The 15,971-nt window shown below is 32.7% G+C and overlaps 1 protein-coding gene across 1 annotated transcript in view; it reads right to left on the reverse strand.

The window, feature by feature from the left end:
• The window catches only part of LOC143054835 (NPC intracellular cholesterol transporter 1-like), a 51,664-nt gene that overhangs the window by 32,383 nt on the left and 3,310 nt on the right, over window positions 1–15,971 (reverse strand). The window contains exons 2-9 of the mRNA XM_076227887.1: window positions 11,239–11,392; window positions 7,925–8,987; window positions 7,108–7,240; window positions 5,739–5,971; window positions 2,418–2,518; window positions 1,723–1,886; window positions 894–1,031; window positions 194–376 (exon numbers count right to left, since the gene is read on the reverse strand). Coding sequence (XP_076084002.1) covers window positions 194–376; window positions 894–1,031; window positions 1,723–1,886; window positions 2,418–2,518; window positions 5,739–5,971; window positions 7,108–7,240; window positions 7,925–8,987; window positions 11,239–11,392 — 2,169 coding nt within the window. The remainder of the gene's footprint in view (window positions 1–193; window positions 377–893; window positions 1,032–1,722; window positions 1,887–2,417; window positions 2,519–5,738; window positions 5,972–7,107; window positions 7,241–7,924; window positions 8,988–11,238; window positions 11,393–15,971) is intronic.

Raw genomic sequence — 15,971 nt, forward strand, 5'->3', positions numbered from 1 at the left:
AATAGGACTGATTGACAGACGAGTCAAAAACATTATACCCTATAATAAAAGCCTTTTCCTGTAAAATATGAACATGGATAGAGTTATTTCACTTCATTTAATTCCTTAGTCAGTATTTGCAGACTGGACTAATTATCATCTCTTTCAAAAAGACCTAGACCTAATTAAATATATCAAGTCAGTTAAAACTTACCTGATAGGCCTGGACTAAAATAAAGATGTTGTCCACACCAACAGCCAGGACTAAGAATGGTACAACTTCTATGATGATAAGTGTTGCTGGTATTCCAAAGTAACTATAGGTCCCGAGGGAGGCAGCTACTGACAATAGTACAATTAATACTCCGGATAGTCCTAATGTTATCTTGGAATCAATCTGAAAATAAAATCAATTTAGCAATGGAGAAAAAACAAATACTGCTATAAAATTATTCGATCTTTTAATCTGACTGCACAACATAGCAGATATAATATGGAAATCTTTTTTTAACTGTTTTAGTATTTTCCAAAGGGAGATAATTATTGATGACAAGATTTTTTCTGTTTACAACATTGTTTTGTAGCCTGCATGACATATAGCAAATACAATGTGGAAATCATTTTAAACAGTTTTGGTATTTTTCAAAGGGAGATAATTATCAACGACAAGATTTCTTCTGCTTTTTATTTTTGTTTTGCAGGCTGCACTACACATTATATACTTATTTCAAGGGCGACAACTGTTGATAAACACAAAAGTCAGTGGTCATGTTTCTAACAGGAATGAGTGGTGTTTATATAACTTTATCAATAATGACCATTTGCCTCTGTGTGCAGGGCAGGACTTTCTCATTTTGTTGTAGACAAATGTAGCATACTGAAATATTATTGTTTGTCGCATAACTTATACCTACCAGTAGTTTTTGTGGATTTTCACAAGTCCCATACTGTCCAAGAGTTATTGTTATGTACCCAAACATAATCAGGTAGCTAGCCAAAACTGTCCAAATATCAGAGCTACTTTCTCTGTTTATTTCATCTTCGATTGATCGCTAAAAACAAAATTGTTCATTAAAATGTGTGCGTTTGTGTATTCTATTTATGATTTTGTATGTTTCAATCATTTATAAAAGTGAAATAATGAATAATAATTCCTTTTTAGCAGCTTATTTCAATTTTGTGAAAATGACCAAAGAAAAATCAGTAATTATATATTCACTTGCAAGTGATAAATTCAACCTCATTGAATCCATATTCATGAGATCTTCAATTACCCCCATCACCTATATATTGGTTGTGCATGTATTAGTTGAGTTCAGCCATTAATTGAAAACTACCTGTTAATTTTAACTCTGGGGAATAGTTGTCTCATTGCAATCATACCAAATCTTCTTATGATTTTATATTAGAAATTCACCTGGGGTCAATAACATGCCGAATAATTAAATACAATTCAATTACGTTGATTTTTAAATGTTATTAGTTACCTCTCAATTACATTTGTTGCTATATATGTACTGTGAAGGTACTTTAATTCATGGGTATCAGTTTTCGTAGATTTTTAAAATTTCCTTATAATTAGGTCATGGATATTATTAGACCATTTTAGTTTTAAATGGAAATTTTACATTTCTTTGGGAATTTGAATTGTTGTTGGAAATTTTTTTTGATGAGAGAGAATTGATCATAGAGAAGCTATTGAAGTTGTATTATCTGGCAAAAAACAATATACCAAAGTCCTACCTCTGTGTTAAAGGCAATTGTCATGTTCGGACCATTTTGTCTGGTCTTCATGAAATCTATAAGGACTTTTTCCCACGCCATAGCTTTTTCATTGTCTTCATCTTTAAGGTGGTTGTTGACTAGAAAAGTGATGACAAATGCTGTCGAGTCTTGATAATTTAAACCTGTAATAGAAAACTTATAACTTAGTACTGCGACAGAAGATCTTCAAAAGAGGGGCAACAGATACCAGAGGGACATTCAAATTCATGTTAAATAAGATTACTGTGACTTGGTTTTTACTAGTAATATCACAATTATTTATTTAATTTGACAAGCTAGATGTATATTACTAATTTGATTAAAGCAGTTGACACAACTTCTTCAATTCCCATATCGAAACAACAAGTACTGTAGATCCATTATTATTTTTTGGATGCCAATCTTCATGTTTTTCGTGGGTACAGGCAAACCAAGAATTTAAATATTCAGCGAATTGCAAATTATCTATAGGCTTGTAAGCAGACTTTGATAAAACCACCAAATTGAATATCCACAAAAATACAGGCATTTGTCAATCCACACAAACAGTTACAGACTTTACATAGTATTTTTCCCCCCCTAAATAAGTTAATAGGTGTACTGATGTTCATGTGCATGATTTCTATCCGACTCAACTCAAATGTTAAGGATCTTCTTTCATAATTAATACAAACCATCAAATCCTCCCATGGCTACCCATGGAAATATAGGAGCAGAATTAGTGGCCAGACATGAAATATTCAGTCCAACTGTATCTTGTGTAGAAGCTGGGGCACTGAAAGGGAAATATACATACAAAAATAAATACATTTTATTGGTAATATATTAGATAAATCTATTCAATTTTTATAGATTATCGTTGATCCTCTCAAAGAGATTGATTTTCTAGCTTGAGCTGGTACAGTAAAATGTGAGAAAAACAATCGAGTTCAGTTGACCAATGATAATCTGTTTATAGATATTTGACAATAATATACAAATATCGCCTTTGTATGAGGTCGATACAAGGATATATTGATCTGAAAGAAGTATATTGACTGAGTACCTCTGAGGTTGATATATCCTGTATTGACCTCATACAAAGGCTATATTTCTTATATTATTAATTTCCAACCCTATTTGTATCAACATCGTCATTTGATTTTGTTGGAATTTTATAGATATCATATTGTCTCCTCGACAATAACAAAATATTTGTTGTTATTTCAATTACTTTTTTTGTTTGTTTGTCTTCTTTAATATGTATTTGAAGATTTTTTTCGTCAAATAATCATTTGTTTCAAAATGTTAAAGATCGTTTAACAGTATCCTAAAATTCATTACATGAAGTCACAAAGTATGTCAGTTTTTATATATTCTAAAAATAACTGTGCAATATGCCTTTTGCTATCCACCGTTTTCTCTCTTCCTTCAAAAATATAGTTAAACATGTGACTATCCCTAAACGAATCAAAGGAGTAGGTTCAGTAAGACCCCTTTTTGGCCCCAAAATATAGCAGTTTTACAAAATTGTTAAAATGTAAACCTTTAGTTATTTATTGGACAGTAGAATGCTTCTGCTACATAAATATGGGCTGTTTTTGACAATACAATGCACATATATCCGGTACTAGCACCATTAAGTCAGGCTAAATTACTGAAATCCTCATAATTCTAGCATTTTAGTTAAATTTTAGACGGTTTTCGTGTAAAATAAAAGTGGCCGCATTCGTGTTCATCCTTAATATTGAAATGTTAGTTGTATTTTATGATAATACATAACATATATAAAGGTTGAGGATGAACACGGATGCGGCCACTTTCATTTTTACCAAAAACCATCAGAAAAGTGACATTTTTCGGCATATTAGGTAGATTTTTCATATTTGAGCTTGAATCGGATCGTTTTTAATGACTAAATCTGTTAAAATCTTTCACATAAACTAATTAATTCAAATAAAATTGACACTTAAGTGTTTAAAAAGTGGTCAACATCTTTCGTCAGACGAACCTGAAATTTGAGGCCAAAATCGGTCCTTACCGGACCTACTCCTTTGTTAAAATATATGAATTAATAATATTATTTCATATCACTCTACTGTTCTGAGAAAGGAAATTATCAGTCAATAAGATCAAAGGAAAATTTAGAAAAATAGCGATAAACAATATAAATCTCAAAATCAGCACTGCAATAAAATTAAAACCTTTCTGTTGATACTATGAGGGGAGTGATTGTAATCATGGTGCCATGATTATATCCAGCCATGCAAGATGGTCTAGATATGGCACAAGACCACAATTAATGAACCTGCTTTTTGTTGTCCATGAATATAGTTCCCTTTAATTTTATCGGACCAAAGATGAATTATCACGTTGTGATTGGTTAATTGCCGTCACGTGGTGACCCCCTATGAGACCATATGGGGTTAGTAAGTTTCATATGGGGTTCATGACGCGTTAATGGCGACGTCATCTATTAATGTTGTTGTGTTTCATTGTTTATTTTTCAACAAAACGCCGCAGAAAAAGACCAGCATCCGATAAATTCGTTATACGGTTAACTACTGACCCCCTACGGATCCATAGAGGGTGAAAAAAATTCATAGGGGACTAAGCCTCCGGCCTCACCCCCTATGGATTTTACTAACCCTCTATGGATCCGTATGGAGTCAGTAGCGAACCATATAAATTATAATAGTGTATTTTTTCTTTATTTTTTTCTTTCCCTTTCTCATACATTTCTTAGTTTTTCAGGGGTGGAAATGAAAGAAGAGAGCTAAAATAAACTTTTGGATGTTTTATTTTAACTGATTTTGATAAGGAAAGAGTGATTCTGCAAGGTGCAAAAAGATAATATTTACACTTTTCGGAACATCTCTTGACTTGTGTATTGGGCAAATCTGTATAACTTAAACATGCAATTTTTCTGAAAATCGCATATATTTTTGGACTTGAACTGTACATTACACACACAAAAAATTAGACAAAAAGAATAGGCAATTTTTTTTTATGCGACAAAACGTTATAAAGAACTGATAGAGGAATTAATTGTGGTCTCGGCCCATATGGATGGGCCTTTCTTTCGGTATTTTTCATTCTTTAGGCCATTTATTTCCTTCTATATATTTTTTGAAAATGATTCTCTATTCTTTGTTAATCAGTACACCATTACTAAGAGGTCTTTTTTGGGGCTCTATTTGCCACATCTTGGTTTCAAAAGTTGACTGCTCCATAAAAGTGACAGCATAATAAAAATTTACAAGTTGAAGCAAACATCAATTTTAAGGGCCCTTTATAACTTGCTGTTTTGTGTGAGCCAAGGCTCTGTGCTGAAGACTGTACTTTGACCTATAATGGTCGACATTTACAGATTGTGACTTGGATGGAGTTGTCTCATTGGCACTCACACTGCATCTTCTTACATCTAATGACTTATTTTCATATAACTTATATTTAATGATTTATTTTCATATAATTTATATTTAATGATTTATTTTCATATAACTTATATTTAATGATTTATTTTCATATAACTTATATCTAATGTCTTATTTTCATATAACTTATATTTAATGATTTATTTTCATATAACTTATATTTAATGATTTATTTTCATATAACTTATATTTAATGATTTATTTTCATATAAATTGTATCGGAAAGTTAACCTACCCGACACAGAAATGGAAATGGTCATGGTCATTTGCCTTTACAAAACCATCCATCTGGAGTCTTTGAAACTTTGTCCTACCCTCCCACATACATTTAATGGAATAGCCCTGATTTGTATTGGAAACCTGACCTACCTAACACAGAAATGGAAACGATCAAGGTACAAGGTAAACTTTGTCCTACCCTCTCACATACATTTTAATGGAATAGCCCTGATTTGTATTGGAAACCTGACTTACCTAACACAGAAATGGAAACGATCAAGGTACAAGGTAAACTCTGTCCTACTCTCCCACATACATTTTAATGGAATAGCCCTGATTTGTATTGGAAACCTAACCTACCTAACACAGAACTTGAAATGATCAAGGTAATCGGCCTTGACAAACCATCCATCAGGAGTCATGGCTACTTTGTCAATATTTTCATGACTTTTCTGCCAATATTCTAACACACTTTCTGTTGTACAGTTGTTATTGTCTGGAGCGAGCGGCTTGAAACAGATATCTTTTAGTCGAACTGTTTCACCTTTGTAGGTTGCTGTTAAGTTTTCTATTTCAAGTTGAAGATCTAAAAGCTAAAAAAATAATCATGTATACATGTTATATTAGCACTGTAATTTCAAAAAATATTTGCATGCACTTGTCAGTGCAATTCTCATGATTGTTGAAAAAATTCAGTTTCAAGAACTGCTGCATACAAATAGTGCTTTTACAAAATGTAAGTTTTTTTATCATCATTAAACCTATAACTGGTTGTACCAGAGAGAAGATGGACACAAATTGCGAGGAAGTGCAAAATCTCACTTAAGTCCAGGTGAGCTAAAAATGACCAAGTGTGCTAACAATCACTATACATTAAAATAATCACTAATCATGCTACTGTGGATTTATTTATTTTCTTGGGTACCAGTTTTCTTGGTTTGAGGAAAAATTGCATATAAGTGGAAATTAATTTTGTGGTTTTGGCAAAATCAAACATACAATTCCTTAGAAAATTTGTAATTCATTGAACATTTGAATTCATGGTTCTCCTGCACCAAGAAAATCCATGAAATTGGTATCCAACGCATATTAATAAATCCACAGTACATATACATTTCAAAAGCAATTTACAACCATTGAAAAGACTGTAATTAAAGGACTGATTGGTGTTTATTATTTATAAAAGAGACTGGAGAGAACTACTGATATTCAGAAGGTAAACTGAGGCCTAAAATAAAATATTGTTTAATTCCCCAGTCCCGACCGACCCCGAACCTGGCTTGGCAGGGTCAGGATTGGAGAAACAAACAATATATTAATTAAGCCAAGACAAAACCGATTTGTACTTCTTTTAAACCATGTTTACTGTGCATATTGCTGTATGTTTGTTTATTCTACATTGGCTAGAGGTAAAAGGGGATGGTTGAGATCTCACAAAACATATTTAACCCTGCCACATTTTTGAATCTGTCCCAAGTCAGGAGCCTTTTGCAATTTGTTAGCTAGGATTTTTTTTTTAAATTGTAGTTCATTTAGAGGTTAACATGGTTAATGTGACTAAAGTAGGCCACATGGCCATTGAAGCCGCCTTACGGTATGTAAAAACATAGAAGTACAGACAGCAAATGTGACAATTCAATCGTTCCTGGATTCTTATGATCAAACAAAGTAGTATAGTTGGTATATGAGATAATAGTTCCTAGATTTTTATGTTTAACTTTGAACCTACCATATGTAAAAATTCCTTATCAAACAAAGAAGTATAGTCGGTAAATGAGACGATAGATCCTGGATTCTTATGTTTAACTATTGTATTATTGTTTGGTCTGGTCACAATCAGTTGCTCAGTTCTGTAGAATGGCCTGTTTAAAACATAAATTTGTTAATAAGTTGTTATTCTATGTTTATATATATGGAAAGACACTCTCAAAAGCAAGCTAGCCTCATAACTTCTACAGCTTCTAAATGTTCTAAGAGCAAATAAATGGTTCCAGTTACCCCACCAACCCTAGTCTATAACCTGACCCCAGAGGAAAGTTAATAGATGTTTTTGAAGAAAAGCAAGGAATGGAGCGTAATCTTTCAATAACATTTAACACTTATTTGCTGTTGAGTACCACAAAAAGAAATCATTTGAATAATCAGCATACAACAAACAACAATAATTTTTCATGTAGGGGTCTTTTATAGCGACTTTACCGTATGGGCTTTTCTCATTATCGAAGGCTATATGGTTGCCTATAATTGCTTACAATGCCTTCATTTTAACTTTGTTGGATAGCTGTCTAATTGGCAATTGTACCACAAATCCACAACATCTTTTAAAAAAAATTACCATCAAAGTTATTTTGAAGGTCATTAAATAAGTTTAGTATCCACTCAGATAACTCTACCAGCTTGTCCTGCTAGAATGTGTTGATTCACTTGAAATGAATTATTGCATTTATTTAATCAACTTGTGTTTAATGCATGTTGGAATGTAAATGAATCAAAGATACATAACTGAATCAAGAAACTCATATATACAAGGTTAAAAAAATCCTTACCCAAAATGGGAATCGAAGTAGTCCTTCTCTGTGCGTGCCCTGCTGTTCTTAGCAGACCAAAGTTCTACTGGGTTGGTTGTGACCTTGAAAAAGTATAGTCCTGCTGACAAGGCTCCAGCGATTAGTACACCTAGTACTATAACAATTACAGGATGTCGTGCTACAAATAACCCCCATGTTAGAAATATGTTCCTCAAAAATTTCTCAACGCCAGCTCCAATTTTTTCTAAACAGTTAATATCCTTTTCCTCGACAAGTGGCGCTGACAATTTTTTTTTCCTTGATTGGCCATGTCCATTTATACTTCCAGTTCTACCAGCAGGTCTTTCTTCTATACTATCATACTTCTTTTGTTTGATTCCAAAAGCATTCCGATGTATAATATTGTAACACAATCCGTAAGTTCCAAAAAACAATACGAAAATAATGTACAATATACACATAACAAAGTACCAGGCATCAAAGCCTAAGATGGTCGCTGGTTTGGGAGGTTTTGGGAAAGGTGGCATCGGAGCACAGCTAAGCGTACAATCTTGACAACTACAAGCAGACTTGTTAAGTGCAGTTTCATTACAAAGAGACGTAGAAACATCCATGGGATAAAATGTCGTATTTGTTGTATTCGGAGTTATTGGTGTATTGGTTATATTAAAGTTGATATCAAAAGGGGTGTGTCCATTAGTTGTATCTCCCATGTATTGTAGCCAGTTCTTAATAGTGCACTGATCAGCAGGATGGCCACAGAAAACTGTGATCGCTCGTTCATTAGCACTCGGCATCTGTACACTCTTACAGGAATTAAACATACCATTAGCATAGGAGTGTGTAATGAAATAGTCTATTTTTGTAATTTGTGTTTTGTTTTTGTTAGTTGGCACTGGTTCGGTTTTAACGTTGTATACGTAATTGCTCTGGTTCTTTGAGCAAGTCTGGTAACAGTACAAGTTGAGAAAGTTGCGGTAACAGGAAGGACATCGTAGGAAGAACTGTTGTGGCAGTCCCATATTCTTCTGAATAGTAATCAGCTGATCTGTGTCACAGCATGTGTAAGTATCACCTTTTTCTGTAAAAATAAAAACATTTTTTTCATTGAAACATATTGATAATATTGAAGTATCTATGACCAGTTTCATCTAATAATTTTGTAGTATCATTGAGCATGTAGTATCTTATAATTTCGAGATTTCCATGACAAATTTGCTTCAAATAATTTAGAAGTATCATAGTCAAGGGAGACAGATTTATATAAGAGCAATGCTCTTTTTTCTTAACACAATGTACCAATTATTGAATTATTTTGTATTTATGTCTTTACCATTGTTTACCCTTGTAGCTATAAATGCTATATATATATTTAATGATTTCTTTAAGGCCAATTAAAATTAATTGGTAGATATTCATCCCCGCCCGCCCCTCTGAAATCGTCCCGCCCCGATTTTTGTTATTTTGAAAAATTTTCAATTTCCGGATTTGTTCATCTCCGTTTCCGGTAACCGTAAAAAATTGTGTTGCCTTCCAAAATTCCTGTTTCAAATTTTGAAATAAAAATTAAAAAATAAAATCCTCCCACCCGCCCCATTTTTTTCAAAAATTTGGATGAAAATCTACTAATTAATTTTAGTTGGCCTAATAAACATATAAAATATGTTTACAGTACATGTCTGACAGTCAGGGGTACTACTTATTCAAGTAATTTTTATTTACTTGAAGAAGTAAAAAAAATATACAATATAAGCAAATTTGTAGGCTACTTAACCAAGTGAATTTTTTTACTTGTATAAGTTAAAAAAAAAAGGCTCAGTTATGTCCCTTAGACATTCAGTATTTTTTACTTGTATAATAATATTAATTCACTTATAGGGTCTTTGCATCGGAACTAAACACATTTATTTAAAAACAGTTGTTGGCATGACACAGGTTATGTTCTTCTCATATATTTTATGATAGTATGATACTAAACCCCTGAGGGATTGTGCCTGATATTCATATGATGAAGACATAATCTTTCAATCAGTTTAATTGAGGTCTTGAGCTGGCATGTCAGTTAACTGCTAGTAGTCTGTTGTTATTTATGTACTATTGTCATTTTATTTATTATGTGCGTATTGTTATGCGTTTACTTTTCTACATTGGCTAGAGGTATAGGGGGAGGGTTGAGTCTCATAAACATGTTTAACCCCGGCGCAATTTTGCGCCTGTCCCAAGTCAGGAGCCTCCATTATTACTGTACAAGTATACATATTTTCTAAGGAGCCAGCTGAAGGACGCCTAAGGGTACAGGAGTTTCTCGCTACATTGAAGACCCATTGGTGGCCTTCGGCTGTTGTCTGCTCTATGGTCGGGTTGTTGTCGCTTTGACACATTCCCCATTTCCTTTCTCAATTTTATCCTTTCTTCTTTTCTTGAATTCTGAAGATTTCTTTGCTTTAATAGAATTTTAAATTGTGTACCATTTGCAGATGTCATTACTAATCATTTTAGTGTAATCTCATGGACAATGAAAATTCCATTTGTCTTTTATCTTCTGACATAACACTGCTCATTTACAAGCCCCAAAGGAGCAATTTTTGAAGGCCTTGCACAAATAAACAAGATCTTTGCTCAATCAGTTTCTTTGTTGAATTAATGAGATGAAACATTGAACTTTAATAAAAAAAAATTGAGCAAACCTGGGAAAAATTATTAAAGACATGACCTTACATCTCAAAACTTGAGGATTTTTGTGGGATTGTAAGAAAAATTTATTTATACAAGTAAATTTAACCAGAATTTCCCAGGAACTAAATGGCAAATTGGTGCAATAAGTTTATGTGGTTTCAGATCTATGCAAAGACTAAAATGAAAAAATAATTACAAAGTGCAAGTAAATTTTTCAGAAAATTAAGGGGAGATTATTCAAACATTATTTTTTTACTTATATGTGTATATTTTTTTGTACTTCTTCAAGTAAATAAAATTAACTTGTACAAGTAGTACCCCTGACTGCATGTATAGCCAATTTGCTTTTTATAATTTATGAAGTATCATCATGATCAGAGACAATTTGATTATTAATGATTTATTAATGATTTTTAAGTATCCATGACCAATTAGCATCTTATAACTTTGAAGTATGCATGGCCAGTTTGCATTAGTATGTCCAAAAAAAATCCTGTCCAACAATGTTTACATGAAAATGTACAAAATGAAGTATATACATGATATATATGTATATCATATATCTATTGAGTGTCAGAGTAGATCTTTAAATTGTTCATTACTATGAGATACTGTTAATTCATGAGTTTTTAAAAAGATAAATGCATTTTTCATACCCTCAAGTAAATCTGGACAATAAGTTTTGAGAATTTTTAATCCTGTCTCGTTTGTTAAAGGTTTAGCTGGCCCTGTATACAAGCAGTTGTATTTCCCCGTCGGTGAGTCACCACATTCACCATACCACGAACAATGTCCATCCTTCCCATGAACCTGCAAGTAAAAATAACACATTTTAAAACACATACATGACATATGAATATGAATCTGCAAGTAAAATTAACACACTCTACATACTTTCAGAGAGAGCCATATCTCTTGCATGTAAAAGACATTCTTGTAGATTAAAAAAAAAAAAGAGCAGGCTAATTAATGCCGCTACAAGCCGGCAGCACTCGCACCCACAAGGTGGAAAGGGATTAATATAAGTTGAACTAGTTTGTTTACCAATTAATCCACCATGTCCACTATAAATAAATATGTTTAAACTAAACAATGAAACAGGTAACCAGGAACCTGCAACATTTGTGCAATTTAAGTAAAATTAACAAACTCTAATTATCTAATTAATGTAAACATGAACCGGCAAGTAAAATTAAAACACTTTATAACAGTTGATTGATTAATTGATTTTTGAAAGGGTGTGAAAGTGTAATATATTTTATTCATAGAAAATACTTAAATCATGACTACGGTAAGGTACATAGAAATAAAATGAATGTAGAGATACAGCACATGTACAGTATCTTAAATTAGATTTTGATAGTACATGTATGCAGTCAATAACCAATGACACAAATTAATCATTTGTTAATGAATGAAGGCCTTGTCAAAGGTTATGTGTACATACTTTGTAAAACTATATAAGCATGCATGATAAATATGATAAAGAACATGAATTTAAATAGGACTATTCAATGAAAAAAAATATATGACTTGAACAAAACTATTTTTGCTTATATACAACTATTTCCTGCATTAGAATATTCATGCTGTCTTCGGCAATAGTTTTTTAACATTATATAGTTATGTTTACTTAGTATAAATGCATGAAATGTGAATTAATTAAACCAGTGTACAGATGACACACATAGACATGATAGATAAGATGTATTTCTTACATAAAACAGTGTCAAATTAAAACCAGGTGCTCCGCAGGGCGCAGCTTTATACGACCGCAGAGGTTGAACCCTGAACAGTTGGGGCAAGTATGGACAAAACATTCAAGCGTGATACAGCTCTGAATTTGGATTGTGATCAAATTTTTGACATAACATGGTTTTTTTTTACACAAAACAAATGTCAAGATTTTACAAATCAATTAAAGATTTCTTCTTCAAACTTATTTAAATCTAAAATTAAATAGTTGACACAGCATAGGTTTCTAACACAGAATGAATGTGGTCTAATGAACTTAAAATTTTTTTTTGCCTTTGAGCAATTCACTATGCTGTTGAATATTAATCCTCTCAAAAAAATGTTTGAAGAAATTTTCTTTTTATTTATGAAATCTGAAATGAGAAAAATTTAAACCCCCCCCACACACATTTTTTTTTCACATCCCCGTTTCCCTTTTTCCAAAACTGATATCAATTCAAATTTCTAATGGAGTTTGCAACAATAACTACTCTTTTAAATACATCATAAAATATTAAAATGTAAAATAAAATGCTTGTTATCACTGAATGGTAAAGATTGGTTGGTAGTAAAAGTGAATATACATTGTTTATTGTATAAAACAATAAAACTAGAGGCTCTAAAGAGCCTGTGTCGCTCACCTTGGTCTATGTAAATACTAAACAAAGGACACAGATGGATTCAAGATAAAATTGTGGTTTGGTGATGGTGATGTGTTTGCAGATCTTACTTTACTGAACATTCTTGCTGCTTACAATTATCTCTATCTATAATGAACTTGACCCAATAGTTACAGTGGAAAATGTTAGTAAAATTTTACAAATTTTGTGAAAATTGTTAAAAAAAATGACTATATAAAGGGCAATAACTCCTTAGGGGTCAATTGACCATTTTGGTCATGTTGACTTCTTTTTAGGTCTTACTTTGCTGTACATTATTGCTGTTTACAGTTTATCTCTATCTATAATAATATTCAAGATAATAACCAAAAACAGCAAAATTTCCTTAAAATTACCAATTCAGGGGCAGCAACCCAACAACAGGTTGTCTGATTCATTTGAAAATTTCAGGGCAGATAGATGTTGACCCGATAAAATTTTTTACCCCCATGTCAGATTTGCTCTAAATGCTTTGGTTTTTGAGTTATAAGCCAAAAACTGCATTTTACCCCTATGTTCTATTTTTAGGCGTGGCGGCCATCTTGGTTAGTTAGCCAGGTCACCGGACACATTTTTTAAACTAGATACCCCAATGATGATTGTGGTCAAGTCTGGATTAATTTGGCCCAATAGTTTCAGAGAAGAAGATTTTTGTAAAAGATTACTAAGATTTACGAAAAATGGTTAAAAATTGACTATAAAGGGCAATAACTCCTAAAGGGGTCAACTGACCATTTCGGTCATGTTGACTTATTTGTAAATCTTACTTTGCTGAACATTATTGCTGTTTACAGTTTATCTCTATCTATAATAATATTCAAGATAATAAACAAAAACAGTAAAATTTCCTTAAAATTACCAATTCAGGGGCAGCAACCCAACAACAGGTTGTCCGATTCATCTGAAAATTTCAGGGCAGATAGATTTTGACCTGATGAACAATTTTACCTCACGTCAGATTTGCTCTAAATGCTTTGGTTTTTGAGTTATAAGCCAAAAACTGCATTTTACCCCATGTTCTATTTTTAGCCATGGCGGCCATCTTGGTTGGTTGACCGGGTCACCGGACACATTTTTTAAACTAGATACCCAAATGATGATTGTGGCCAAGTTTGGTTAAATTTGGCCCAGTAGTTTCAGAGGAGAAGATTTTTCTAAAAGATGACTAAGATTTACGAAAAATGGTTAAAAATTGACTATAAAGGGCAATAACTCCTAAAGGGGTCAATTGACCATTTCGGTCATGTTGACTTATTTGTAAATCTTACTTTGCTGAACATTATTGCTGTTTACAGTTTATCTCTATCTATAATAATATTCAAGATAATAACCAAAAACAGTAAAATTTCCTTAAAATTACCAATTCAGGGGCAGCAACCCAACAACGGGTTGTCCGATTCATCTGAAAATTTCAGGGCAGATAGATTTTGACCTGATGAACAATTTTACCCCATGTCAGATTTGCTCTAAATGCTTTGGTTTTTGAGTTATAAGCCAAAAACTGCATTTTACCCCTATGTTCTATTTTTAGCCATGGCGGCCATCTTGGTTGGTTGACCGGGTCACCAGACACATTTTTTAAACTAGATACCCCAATGATGATTGTGGCCAAGTTTGGTTAAATTTGGCCCAGTAGTTTCAGAGGAGAAGATTTTTGTAAAAGTTAACGACGCCAGACGACGACGGACGACGGACGACAGACGACGGACGACAGACGACGGACGACGGACGACGGACGCCAAGTGCTGAGAAAAGCTCACTTGGCCCTTTGGGCCAGGTGAGCTAAAAAACTTCATCAGCAACATTTTATATTGGCAAATTTCCAATGAAGTTATTTACATAAAGTTATTGGCAAATAAAAATAGAAAATGACATCATAGTCATGTCTGGCAAATGTCCAACATTATATATACATTATCTAAAAACATTTTAGATAAGATAAGGAAAAAAAGCTTCATCAGCAACATTTTATATTGGCAAATTTCCAATGAAGTTATTTACATAAAGTTATTGGCAAATAAAAATAGAAAATGACATCATAGTCATGTCTGGCAAATTTCCAACATATATTATCAACTACTATTCTATACAAAGAAAGATAACTCCAATTGAAAATAAATTGCTATTGCACAATATTGTGCAATTAGATATTTCTTGCTATTGTGCAATACTGTGCAATTGAAAATTTCTTGCTATTGCACAACACTTGATATGGAATCCTGATTTGGACCAACTTGGAAAACTGGGCCCATAATCAAAAATCAAAGTACGTGTTTAGATAAAGCATATCAAATAAGCCCAAGAATTTAATTTTTGTTAAAATCAAACTTAGTTTAATTTTGGACCCTTTGGACCTTAATGTAGACCAATTTGAAAACTGGACCAAAAATTAAGAATCTACATACACAGTTAGATTTGGCATATCAAAGAACCCATTTCTTCAATTTTTGATGAAATCAAACAAAGTTTAATTTTGGACCCCCATTTGGACCAACTTGAAAACTAGGCCAATAATTAAAAATCTAAGTACATTTTAAAATTCAGCATATCAAAGAACCCCAAGGATTCAATTTTTGTTAAAATCAAACTAAGTTTAAATTTGGACCCTTTGGACCTTAATGTAGACCAATTTGAAAACGGGACCAAAAATTAAGAATCTACATACATAGTTAGATTCGGCATATCAAAGAACCACAATTATTCAATTTTTGATGAAATCACACAAAGTTCAATTTTGGACCCTTTGGGCCCCTTATTTCTAAACTGTTGGGACCAAAACTCCCAAAATCAAACCCAACCTTCCTTTTATGGTCATAAACCTTGTGTTTAAATTTCATAGATTTCTATTTACTTATACTAAAGCTATGGTGCAAAAACCAAAAATAATGCTTATTTGGGCCCCTTTTTGGCCCCTAATTCATAAACTGTTGTGACCTCAACTCCCAAAATCAATCCCAACCTTCCTTTTGTGGTCATAAACCTTGTCTTTAAATTTC

This window comes from Mytilus galloprovincialis, chromosome 12 (genome assembly GCF_965363235.1).
Source record: "Mytilus galloprovincialis chromosome 12, xbMytGall1.hap1.1, whole genome shotgun sequence".
In the NCBI taxonomy this organism is placed as follows: domain Eukaryota; kingdom Metazoa; phylum Mollusca; class Bivalvia; order Mytilida; family Mytilidae; genus Mytilus; species Mytilus galloprovincialis.